The 13,518-nt window shown below is 37.0% G+C and overlaps 1 protein-coding gene across 12 annotated transcripts in view; it reads right to left on the reverse strand.

Annotated features, from left to right (window-relative positions):
* Positions 1–13,518, reverse strand: part of ALG13 (ALG13 UDP-N-acetylglucosaminyltransferase subunit) — an 89,359-nt gene that overhangs the window by 53,710 nt on the left and 22,131 nt on the right. For 9 of the 12 annotated variants that reach the window (XM_033200876.1, XM_033200875.1, XM_033200883.1 and 6 more), the window contains exons 4-8: positions 8,292–8,658; positions 7,651–7,734; positions 4,951–5,001; positions 4,144–4,190; positions 3,389–3,461 (exon numbers count right to left, since the gene is read on the reverse strand). In XM_033200876.1, the coding sequence (XP_033056767.1) occupies positions 3,389–3,461; positions 4,144–4,190; positions 4,951–5,001; positions 7,651–7,734; positions 8,292–8,658 (622 nt within the window). The remainder of the gene's footprint in view (positions 1–3,388; positions 3,462–4,143; positions 4,191–4,950; positions 5,002–7,650; positions 7,735–8,291; positions 8,659–13,518) is intronic. The other 3 variants (XM_033200884.1, XM_033200885.1, XM_033200886.1) reach the window with 1 other exon arrangement.

Consider the following 13,518-nt stretch of genomic DNA (forward strand, 5'->3'; position numbering starts at 1 on the left):
CACAATTCTATTTCAGTAATAATCCATTTCAAAGTACCGAAGTCAAGTGTCAAGCTAAAGTAACTCACAGTAAAGTTTAAGTTATAAGTTTCTCCTACCACAAGGGGTATTTGCATTTAAGAGTTTATTAACCCACAAGAACAGTGAGCAGATTGTGAGCAGAGAAACCCTTTGTACTTTGGGCTACAAGAACTGGGAACTCTAAGAAGTATTAATAACTAGAGGCAGCTGTTAAGGAATAAAGGCATTCAGTTAACCAGACTGATGAACAAGTAGTTCTTATAGAAAGAAGACAGACAACTATATAATTTCTCTATTAAAGTAGCAAGAATTTCCATTTTGACTGGAAGAGGCAAAACAAGGCATAATGGCTTTTATGTTTCTCATGGTATCCCAACATGAAATAGTACTTCATACATACTTGTGGGTGGTTTGTTTGGGAGCGGGCAGATGGGATGTAATTAATGGCAGTAAACTAGTGAAAAAATGGAGTAGATCTATATTACTAAGAAGGATATTTAAAAAGAACAAGTAACAATGTTAAATATGAGCCCATTTACATTTAAAAGACAAACACAAAGAAACTGATACAGAAAGATACTCACCAATACTTAATAGTTTGTTACTTTGAAGTGCATGAGAACCAATACTTGTTACTTCGAAGTGCATATGATTGAAGAGGATGAGTGGGGACTTTCTTACTCTACGTTTCCAGACTTAATTTTATTTTGTTTTTAATATAAGTATGTACTTCTATCTAGATAGAGCAAATGAGCTGAGTGAAGATGGCTCGATTTCAGCTGAATACACTTAAGAAACCGAAGATAACTATGTAGAATGCAGAATTAAGTCAACACAGAAGGTGAAAGATACTGAAGTGAATATTAGACATTTATTTCTATGAAAGTTTGTTCTAAAATATTTTTAGAAGGTTCGTTAATAATGTTCACGCCTATAATAAAGTCATTTTTATTTATTTATTTTTGAGATGGAGTCTTGCTCTGTCGCCCAGGCTGGAGTGTAGTGGCGAAATCTTGGCTCACTACAACCTCCGCCTCCTGGGCTCAAGTGATTCTTCTACCTCAGCCTCCCGAGTAGCTGGAATTACAGGCATGCACCACCACAGACAGCTAATTTGGGTATTTTTAGTAGACACGGGGTTTCATCATATTGGCCAGGCTGGTCTCAAACTCCTGACCTCAAGTGATCCATCTGCCTCGACCTCCCAAAGTGCTGGAATTACAGGCATGAGCCACCAAACCCGGCCTCATTTTTAAAAACTCGGTCCTGATGCCAATTTTAGGAGCGTGAACTGAGATAAAGCAACAAAGTTTTAGGGAAAGCAAAGCATCACAGAATAAAAGCACCTGGCTTTTCAATATAAACACACCTCCCCACTCTATAAATTCCCAATCAGACATATATATGCACTATCCTGTACATGCAAATACCCAAGTGCTGGTAAGCATTAGCTCTGTATACATGTATGGACATTTGTAGGTTGTACACACTCAAAAGGTCTGACATTTTTGTATTCTCATGGTTCCCAATGGGTAATGTTCCCCCTAAATTAGCTAAATAATCTCTCTGTAAGACACACACGACATTTAAAATGGAACTGTATAACTGTAGGAACTAAGTGGTGGGTACATGAATGTTTACTACATGAGTCTTCAAACTTCTCTCTGTATGAAAAATTTCAGAATACAATGTTGGGGAAAAACTGAACTGGAAGTTTCAAGATCCCTGGTAAAGATCCAAATTTCATCTCAAGCAATGCTATGTACAACTGCTTAGATACAAAAGCTAACACTCCTCTTCCTCAAACAATTCAGATTATGTCACACCTTTGCCTAAAAACTTTCCATTAGTGTTTCGGGTTCAAGTGTGCTGGTGTCTGAAATTTACTTTAAAATACATCAAAAAAGAAAGATGGACAGATGAATGGATCGAGGAATAGATATGTTATAAGAATACTAAGATGTTAACAGCAGATTTTAGGTGGTGGGTAAGTATATGGATGCTTACTGTAAAATTCTGTTAACTTTTCTGTATGTTTGAACATCATAATAAAATGTTGGGAAAAAGTTTCAAATGACTATTCTGTACAATGAAAAGACAAATTATTTGGCATGGCTTGTTCTACCTCTTACAATGTAACTGTAGCCTATCTTTCCAGCATCATCCTCCTTAAGTCCCAAAGGGTCTCTTGCTTCTATGCCTCTGTATATAGTGTTTCCTCTGAATACACTGCTCTTCATATTTGATGGACTCTTTTATACTCTACTTAAATGTCACTACCACCATGAAGCTTTCTAAACTCCCTCAAGCAGAAAGAAGGGGTTTTTCCTTTGTGCTTTTAGCACAGTTTTTATTATAAAACTTACCACTTTGCTGTAATTAACCCTTTGCAGTTCTGCCTTCATCGCCCCTTAAGCTCTTGGAGGGCAAGGATTTCACTGTATTCATTTTGGTGTCCCCAAAGCTCAGAAAGGAGATAATTAATGTACCTCATTCGTACTTATCTTCTAAGTTATCTCCTACTCAGTCTTCTCTATTCCTAATGGTACTTCTCCTTAGTTCAGATATTCCCCCTCAATTACCATAACAGCATCCTAACAGTTCTCCTGGTCTCTAGTCTTGTCTTGCCATCATTAAAATTTTGTCTAAATTGTGTTCCATGTTGTGAAATAAGACATATAAAACTCAAACACTATGTAGTCTATATTTCACTAATAAAATAATCAGGATAAAGGCTTTTCTTTTATAAACTTTTTGGAGGAGAAACTGTATGCTGAAAAACAATTTATCTGCTGAGTATTCTCAACTAACAATCAAATACTTTACCAGGCAGTAGTAGACACTGTCACTTCCCTCAAGAAACTTTCAGATAATGAAAGAAATACATATGAAGACAAACACAATATAATAAATACTGCAATTACTTGGGAGCTGCTAGGGGAGAACAAAGTGAGAAAATGACTCCAGGGGCATTGGGAAAGTTTCAAATACAAAGACACAAAGTATGAAAGGCAGAATACCTGGAAGCATGGCATAATAAGGATGGAAGAAAATAAAGCTGCTTTGGGACCTTTCAGGATGCTGAATGCCTAGCTTCAAAGTTTGAACCTTATCCTTTTTAGTCATTGAGAAGCCAATTAGGGTTTGGGGTGGCTTTTTTCCTATCACAGAGAAATGACAATCAGATCTGTTTAGAGGGCTAACAACACTGAGATTAACTGACTACAGAGGAAAATGCTAGTAACAGAGAAACCTGTCATTCAGACTATGCTTTTCATTAAGTTAAAAAAAATGATTTAATATCCAGGCAAGCCAGAAGCATCATTCAACTTCTTTTATATAAGTCAACATTCACTCATCTTCTTACCTTGTCTTCATAGCCATTATCTGTGACATAAGTTGGAGGTTTTCCAGGAAAGCGATAAAGAATGAAATCCCGACTACATGGGGAAAACAAAGGTTAAGTGGGAAGACATAATTTGGCATATGTAAGAGATAGTTATAGGAACAACTATTTCTGCTTTTAAATTGCCTACCTTATTCATACAAAGTAATATAAATATCCGGTTTAATGTTTGGCTTTAAAATAATCCAAAAGGGCTAAATGATGTTAATACAAAGTAGACGGCTAATTGCCCCTAAAGTCATATGGATTTTTTTTTAATGTATCTTAATTTGGGAGGAGAAGGGGTAAAGACAACGAATTATTAGTTGTATGTATGGCTGTGGGGGTGGTGGGGGTGGTGCTCTCCTTTATTTTTTTGGCAAAAGGCTAGAAAATAGGCATTTCAGCTTTTGCAGACTATATGGTTTATTCAACTTTGCTTTGGTAGCATGAAAGCAGCACAGATAATGCATAAGTGAATGAGCATGACTGTGTTCCAACAAAGCTTTATAGACACTGAAATCTGAATTTTATATAATTTTTCCATCCCATGAAACATTCTTCTTTTGACTTTTCAACCATTTAAAATATTTTAACACTCTCTCTTAGCTTTCTTCATTCTAGATATCAACACATCAAATCTCAAATTTCCCCAGTCCCAAAGAGACCGTTAATTGAGATCTTATACACACACGCATGCAAACACCCACTCTCAAAGAAAAGAGGATATAACTTACTTATAAATTAGAGAAAGAGCTCTTATTTCCAGCTGGCCAGCACTTTCCTAAACAAAAATAGTGTATAGAGTTTTAAAAATACATTCTGTAGCTAGGAGGTAGTTTTTTTCAAGTTCAACAAATTTTTAGCTGCTTAGCACTGTTTTAGATGAAGAATTTGTAGAACACACTATAACCTGTTTTAAGGCTTGGAATATTGTGATAGCTACTTATTAACATAAACTTATCCTGAAAAAAGGATCTAAAGCCCTACTTAGCCATTAAGTAATAAGGACAGTTAATAGGACAGATTTTAAAAACACAATAAAGATGGAACTAGTATAATAAAAAGGCAGTAGGGATTTAGTAAATGTGTTTTTTAAGTCCAGAACCATGGAATTAACTTTATCACATAAAAATTATTTCTAAATAAAGTATGAATTTATGAATTCTACTCCCACATAAAAGGAAGAAAACTACAAATCAGGGGAATTGTTTAATAACAAAATAATGACCTCTTGGTAAAATTCATTACCACCCTCCTCCCCCATTAAAGTGAAAAGGCTTAAGCTTCTCCTGTTTCCAAGTAGTGTATACTCTTTTGCTAGTCTATGGTTGATGGGGTTCTTAACACACAATTATCAATATTTGACATAAACCAATGTCAATTTTCAGCCTCTAAACTTATGTAAGAACTATTGGATTCAACACAGCTGGCTACTAAATAAAATAGTTGGGGTCCGGCTAAAGTAATACAGCTGAATGAATAAAGTTACATTACTATTCCAAATAACTCTGAAAAGATTAAACCCCCGTATTTGATCTTACCTTGGGATCTCCCAACCGTTCCAGGTATTTCTCAAAAGATCCCTCCACATACTTCAAAAATAAAACAAACTCGACTTAACCAAATACACAGCATTACTGAAATCTGATTATATTCTACAATATTATCCTGCAATGGGTTTTTTGCTCAGCTCAACAATTATGGTAGTAAGTTTCTACTTTGCACAGCACCTCAAGATTTGCACATACACAAAAGTCATGAGTGGAGAAAAGCTGGAGTATAAAAGTATCTTAGGAATTGGTCCTGGCATATCCACATACCAGTGCATTTCATCAAATGGTATGCTTTTGAGTTTCATTTGAAACGCCAATTTAAGTAACGACAATTTTCAAAAATCAAGCAAGACCAGTATTTCTAAGGATTTCAAATTTGACAAGACATGCATTTACAAAATTAAACTGAGGAACTTTAAAGAGAAATTCTTTAGTTTCTAAAAAGACCATGGAACAAGGGATCTTTTTAGGGGTGATGGAAACATTCTGTATCTTGACTGTAGTGGTAGTTCCATGATTGCATATTATCTCCAAAACTAAAAATGGTAAACTTAAAATGATAAGTTTTATTGTATGTAAAATATGCCTCAATAAAAATGAAATTAAACTCAGGACTGTAATAGATTTATTTCTAGTTCCCTGGATACATATCACTAGACTTTTAAAAAATCATTTAAATTTTCCTTTTAAAAAGTTTTGAGATATAAATGACATACAGGCCGGGTGCAGTGGCTCAAGCCTGCAATTCCAGCACTTTGGGAGGTCAAAGTGGGCAGATCATGAGGTCAGGAGATTGAGACCATCCTGGCTAATATGGTGAAACCCCATCTCTACTAAAAATACAAAAAAAATTAGCCGGGCATGGTGGTGGGCACCTGTAGTCCCAGCTACTTGGGAGGCTGAGGCAGGAGAATGGCATGAACCCAGGAGGCAGAGCTTACAGTGAGCCAAAATCATGCCACTGCACTCCACCCTGGGTGACAGAGCAAGACTCTGTCTCAAATAAATAAATAAATAAATAAATGACATACAATAAACTGCCCAACTTAAATAGTACAGATTTTGACTTATGTATACACCTATGAAATCATCATCACAATTGAGATAGTGAATATATCACTTCCATAAGTATCCTTGTGCCCCTCTATAACTCATATATAACCACTGATCTGCTTTCTGTCGCTATAGATTGGCTTGTATTTTTTCTAGAGTTTTATATAAGGGAAATCAAACAGTATAAACTTTGCAGGGGATCCGGTTTCTATCACTCAGTATTGAATTGAGATTCATTTATGTAGTTTTAAAATTTTACACACATCTTTGTTATTCAAAATGTTGTCCACAAACCAATAGCAAACATTACTTCAGAGTTTGTTAAAAATGCAGAAATCTCCACTGAGCGCAGTGGCTCACACTTGTAGTCTCAGCACTTTGGGAGGCCAAGACGGGCAGATCACTTGAGCCCAGGAGTCTGAGACCAGTCTGGGCAACATGGCAAAAACCCCATCGCTACTAAAAACAAAAAACTTAGCCCAGTGAGGTGGTGTGTGCCTGTAGTCCCAAGTTACTTTGGAGGCTGAGGTGGGAGGATTGCTTCAGCCTGGCAGAGGATGCAGCAAGCCGTAATCCTGCCACTGCACTCCAGCCTGGGCAACAGAGTAAGACCCTGTCTCAAGGTAAGAAAAAAAAGAAATCTCGGGCCACAACTCAGACCTACTGAATCAAAACCTGTAGTTTAACAAGATCTCCAGGTGATTTGTATGCACAGAACACTTGAGATGCACTGCTTTACACTGTGGTCTTGCATTTGAAGTAATGTCACGAATAATCCTTTCTCCAGGTGTAGAGAAGACTACAATCAACTTCAAGGTAACAAGCTTTTAAGTCAAGAAGTCTTCACATAGTTTTAAAATTCACTGAAACCAGTTGAGAAAATTAAGAGTAAAACTCGAACAGCAGACAAATACCCACAATAAACAGAAGAAACAAATAGCATTGGAAGGGCCAGAAGTGTTTAAAAAAAAAACAACACACACACACACACACACACAAAAGGAAGCCTCCAATTTCATTAACAAGAATTCAAATACATGAAGGTGTACAAATGTCTTCTGTAAGTTGTTTTACCTAAAGTTAATCATTAGTGGCAGAGCTCTAATTATACAATTTGTCACATGGAAAGACTAGATACTTAGACTCATTTGTTCCCTTACAACTAAGTTTTACAAGATTCCTCAAATTGACTGGCTGAAGATTATTGTCCACAGGATTAAGCAAGAAAATAGAGGGGGTTCCCATTTGTACATATTTTAAAATATGCATTTCAAAACATTAACAGAGCCAAACCTTTCATGAACTATTATTAATTGTTCAATAAAACTGTATGGATAATATAAAACAGCAATCAAAATGTAATTTTTTAGGGTCTGGAGTTCTTGGTGTAGGACGAGGTAAGTAGTGGGAAAATGTAGATTATTCTTGATTTTTAATTAACCTTGATTTTTAAACAACCTAATTCTAGCAGAGGGTCCAGAAGCACGTTAGCTACTGGTAAGGGAGCCAGTTGGAATTAAATATTTGCTATTGAGGAGACTGCATGATATAGTTTAATTTTGGTAGGTGCTCACAACTACTTTCCCACCTGCTACATATTCTACCAGCTCTCCCCTGGGTATGTATTCTACTTACAGACTCAAAAGTTTGTTGATTTTCCCTCATATATGAGACACAAGCCTTCCTGATTTCCAAATGATGGACCTGGCTGCAAAACAACTAAAAAGAGAAGACCAGCCTACTGTCAGTAGTCATTTAAAATAGGCACTTCTAAATCAAGACTATGAACTGGACACTTAAGCCTTCCTTATTCAGAACATATGTAGGAAATTGGGAAATTAAATCATCTTACTCTAAGTTTTTCTTAATATCATCTTCAACGAAATTGGGGTAGGATGACTGTCATGCCCCATCCCCTTTTCTACTCCTTATGTGCACAGCCTATAATTTTTTTCTTAGGTATTAGAGGAAGCAGGGGATGCTTACAAAGGATCAAGACATATTTCAAAGTTGTCTTTAGCCTCACCTTACCCCTCCTACGTTACAAACTAGCATTTAAAAAACAGAAAAGATAGCAAAGGTACAGCAATATAGACTATTAAGCAAAGGCATGCACCAAGCTAAGAAGAGCAAGCAGCTTCTCTCTAGGACCTGATAGGCCTGATGTTTTCACTAGAAAGCAGGGGAATTTTTTTGTTTCTTTTGGCAAACTACAGGACCATCCCATATCTCAAACTCTGAAAACTCAGTACAGGGAAGATATGTTTTCCTTTTACCTGCTCCGAAATAGCCCGAAAGAGGCAAGAGGCATCCTTGGCAGTCAGCTTTCGAAACAGCCCTAAGCTGCCTAAATATTCATCCATTGATGCCTCATTCAAAGACTTCTGGCTGCAGTAGTTTTTCCATCCTTTATGCATTTTGTACAGGGTGGGGGTGAGAGGGAGAGGGAAAAAAGTGTGGCAAGAGGGAAAAAGCAGGATGCAGGTAGGATGGGTAGCAGTAACAAGGGCTTGCTTATGCAGGTATCCGGAAAGCAGCCCAAAGTCTAGGCCTGAGAAGGCAGTTGAAGTCAGCGCTGCAGAATCTTGGCACTTCCCAGGAGCAGAAGCAATGGACTTGGCTTGCCCAGGACAAGTCAGGACCCTGTGAAAAGAAGAGGAAGAGCCAATCCTCCTAGGAATAGGGAACTCAGACTGAGGAGGAGACGTGGGAGGGAGGGAGAAAGTGCTTAGAGTTACCTCCTTGGGAAAGAGTGGGATTAACCCAATCAGACCAAGGTTGAGAAAAGTATGCATAAGCAGCTGAGCTTTGGGACTAGAAGGCAACTGACTTTGCGGCTTAACTCAGGGCAACTGCTGCACGAGGCTGAAAAGGGACTACATAAGGCTCAGGTGTGTAGGTTGCAGCCTGGTCAACATTACATTGCTTTAAGATCTCTAGCTGAATATTCAACTAGTCTCTCCCCCAAATTCCCTGCTCCTTTCATAGTTTCAGGGAAACATGAAGGGAGGGAATCTTCATGAACCTAGTTAACCTGTGAGCATTTGCATTAATATCTTTTTAATACACACAAAAAAGGAGAAGGAACTTCCCTTAATCTATAGTGGCAGAGGGCACAGTTCAAGCTAAGTATCAAAGCTATTACCTGGATATTCCAGATATAGGGTTGAAGTAATATTCTAATTCTAGATAATAATCTCTGCCAGGATCACAGAAACTAAATCTTATTGGCCATGCTAGGGAAACCTTATACAATTCTTGACTAATGCCTCCAAAGTATCATATGGCACCAATAAAAAAGAAAAATGCAAAAAAAAAGTGTGTTTCTTTAAAAATGGAAATAAAAATTTAAATGGAAGCAGCATGAAAATATCCATAAACTTTCTAATAGACTACATTTGAAATGGTATGGTACAGTATGAGATGAGCTAGACAATGAGAGATGTGTTTCAATGTTTTACTAGCATACTTTTCCAGAAACATAACTCTGGATTCTGAGAAAAACCAAAGAAAAGAGTAAGTGCCAAAGGCAGGCCCAATTGCTTATATTATTTGTTCCTATTATCTATGCTATCTAGCGTCTTTTATTTTTATTTAAACACAAAAATCCAATTCCTTTCTTACATTTTTTAAGTATTAAAAAAAAATAGGTCAAAAGTTGGCTTTAAAGAAGGCACATTAAGCTGTTTTCAAAATTGTTTTTTCCTTTTTTTCTTTTTCTTTTTTCCTTTTTTTTTTTTTTGTATCTGTGGATCCAGTAGTAATCATGACTGCTCCCTCTAGGAAAAGGAGCAATATTTTATAATTTAGGAATGAAATAATGTTTGACATGGTAAAAAAGTATAAATCTTGACTTCCTTAGCATGCCAATTTGAAATTACTTTAATTTCTTTTTTTTTTTTAATGGTCTCACTCTGTCACCCAGGCTGAAGTGCAAGTGCAGTGGTGTGAATACAGCTGACTGCAGCCTCAACCTCCTGGGCTCAAACAATCCTCCTACCTCAGCCTCCCAAGTAGCTAAGACCACAGGTGCATACCACCACACCCAGCTAATTTTTGTATTTTCTGTAGAGTTGGGGTCTTGCCACATTGCCCAGCTGGTCTCAAACTCCTGGGTTAAAGCTATCCTCCCACCTCAGCTTCACAATGCGCTGGAATTGCAGCCATAAGCCACCGTGTCCAGCCACTAATTTCTTTTGTAAAGATACTGTAACACTGGAGAAGTGATGCCTTTTGCAAAAGTTCTGAAACACTGTTTGGGAAGAGAGATTGCCATCTTTCGTTAAGGTCACTAATTCACTGAGAAAAATTAATTAAGGGTTATAATTTGGCCAGGTGTGATGGCTCACACCTGTGATCCCAGCCCTTTGGGAGGGCGAGGAGGGCAGATCACGAGGTCAGGAGATCGAGACTATCCTGGCTAACATGGTGAAACCCCATCTCTACTAAAAATACAAAAAATTAGTTGGGCGTGGTAGGCGCCTATAGTCCCAGCTACTTGGGAGGCTGAGGCAGGAGAATGGCGTGAGCCGAGATCGCGCCACTGCACTCCAGCCTGGGCAACAGAGCGAGACTCCATCTCAAAAAAAAGGATAATTTAAAAGTTAATTTGCTTCCAGCATACTGTACTTGTAGAGAAAAACACAAATGCTTCACATCTGCTTTTTAAACTAAAAATAAGTATGATATATAAAACAATGCAATCTAAATGCTTCATTTTGGGGAAGGGAATGGGAGAAGGGAAAATCAGGAGAGGAAGGGAGAGAATCAGAAAAGTAATAGAAAACTGAAAAAAAGAAAAACACAAGTAGCGACAGGAAGACAAAAGGAGACAGAGCAAAAGAAAAAACACACAGGGAAGTACACAGAAGTAGATCCACACAAATATGGTCCACCGATTTTTGATAAAGGTGCAAAATCAGTTCAATAGAAAAAAGATAGCATTTTCATCAAGTGGTGCCAGAACAATTGACCATCCACATGCAAAAAAAGGATCCTCAACCTATATCTCCCATCTTGTACTATAATTAACTCTAAGTGGCATAAATGTAAAATAAAACTTCAAAATTTTTAAAAATAAAATATAGGAGAAAATCTTTAAGATCCTGAGTTAGGTAGTGAGTTCTCAGATATATAACAGGGAAAAAAATTAACTCGATTTTATCAAAATTTAAAACTTTTGCTCTGCAAATGACATTGTTAGGAGAATGAAAACACAAGCCAAGACTGGGAGAAAATATTTTTACATCACATATCTAACCAGAAAAACTTTGTACTAAAATATGTAAAGAACTCTGAAAAGTCAACAATAAAAAAATCCAATTTCTTAAATAGACAAAAGATTTGAATACACATTTCACCAAAGATACAAGAATGGCTAATGAGCACATAAAAAAATATTCGAAATCATTAATCGTTAGGAAAATGGAAATTAGAATCACAGTAAGACATCATTACATACCCACCAGGATAGCTATAATAAATAATACAAACAATAACTAGCATTAACAAGGATTGGAGAAACTGGTCCTAAGAAGATGGAAGCAAAAACTGTATGATTCCAAAAGGAATATGATTCCATTTATAAGAAATATGCCAAAAGGGTAAATCTAGAGACAGAAAGCAGATGAAGTAGTTGCCCAGGGCTGGAGTGAAAATAGGCACTGACTACAAATAAGCACAAATAATCTTTCTGGAATAACAAAAATCTACTAAAACTATTTTGTGGTGATGTGTACAATTCTGTATATTCACTAAAAATTAAATTGTACTCTTAAAACTGGTAAATTTAACGGCTTTCAGGTATGTCACATACCATATAATTCACTCACCTAAAGCATACAATTCCATGGTTTGTTGTATAGAGTTGTGCATCCATCACCATAATCAACTTTAGAGCATTCTCTTTATCACAAAATGAAACTCTGCATCCTGTAGCTGTCAACTTCTAATCCCTCTATCCCCACCAACCCCAGACAACCACTAATCTACTTCCTGAATCTATAGATTTCCCTATTCTGAACATTTCAAATAAATGCGATCATAAAATATATGCTCTTATGTGACTCGCTTCTTTCACTTAGCATAAGGTTTTCAAAGTCCACCCATGTTGTAGCATGGTGCATCACTACATAGTTCAATCCACTGTATAAAACAAAATTTGTTCATCCATTCGTTAGTTGATAGAAATTTGGGTTGTTTCCACTTTTGGGCTATTATGAATAGTATTTCCATAAATATTCACATGCAAATTTTTGTTTTGACTTATGTTTTCAATTATTTTAGGCATAATACCTATGAGTGGAGTTACTGGATCATATGGTAACTATTTAACCTAATGTTAGGAACTGTCAAACTGTTTTTCAGAGCAACTGCACCATTTTACATTCTTACCAATAGTGGATGAGGGTTCAATTTTTCTCTAGATCCTTATCAACACTTGTTATTTTCCATCTTTTGATTATAGTCAACTGGTGGGTGGGAAGTGTATCTCACTGTGGTTTTGATTTGCATTTCCCCAGTGGGCTAATGATACTGAGCATCTTTTCATCTGCTTATTGACCATTTGTATATCTTTAATGAGATACCACTCCATACATCTTAGAATAACTAAAATAATTTTTTTTTTTTTTTTTTTTTTTTTTTGAGACGGAGTCTTGCTCTGCCACCCAGGCTGGAGTGCAGTGGCCGGATCTCAGCTCACTGCAAGCTCCGCCTCCCGGGTTTACGCCATTCTCCTGCCTCAGCCTCCCGAGTAGCTGGGACTACAGGCGCCCGCCTCGTCGCCCGGCTAGTTTTTTGTATTTTAAGTAGAGACAGGGTTTCACCATATTAGCCAGGATGGTTTCGATCTCCTGACCTCGTGATCCGCCCGTCTCGGCCTCCCAAAGTGCTGGGATTACAGGCTTGAGCCACCGCGCCGGCCTAAAATAATTTTTTTAACTGACAATACCAAGTATTGAAAAGGATATAAAACAACTGGAACTCTCTCATATGTGCTAGTGGGAATGTAAAATAGTACAACCACTGTGGAAAATAGTTTAGCAGTTTCTTATAAAATTGAACAGAGTTACCATATGATCAAGCAATCCCACTTCTAGGTATCTACATAAGAGAAATAGTAACACAAAAACCTCTATGTGAATGTTCACAGTAGCTTTATCCATAATCATGAACTCTCAAAACTGGAAACAATCTAAACATTTCTCAGCTGGTGAATGGACAAAAACTGTGGTACATTCAAAGAAAAGAATACTTCTAGGAATAGAAAATAATGAAATAATGATACATAAAAGAACATGTATCTCAAATTAACAAGTGAACCAAAAAAAGACAAGATTCAAAAGGCTACACACTGTATGCCTGCATTTATATGACATATTGAAAAAGGCCAAAGGATAGGAAGGGAAAACAGATTAGTTTTTGTCAGTAGTTGGGGTTGAAGAGCTGACTACAAAGAGAAAGGATAAATGGGGGCACTGGAATTGTTCTGCATCTCAACTG

This window comes from Trachypithecus francoisi, unplaced genomic scaffold (assembly GCF_009764315.1).
Source record: "Trachypithecus francoisi isolate TF-2019V2 unplaced genomic scaffold, Tfra_2.0 Lachesis_group6, whole genome shotgun sequence".
Taxonomy (NCBI): domain Eukaryota; kingdom Metazoa; phylum Chordata; class Mammalia; order Primates; family Cercopithecidae; genus Trachypithecus; species Trachypithecus francoisi.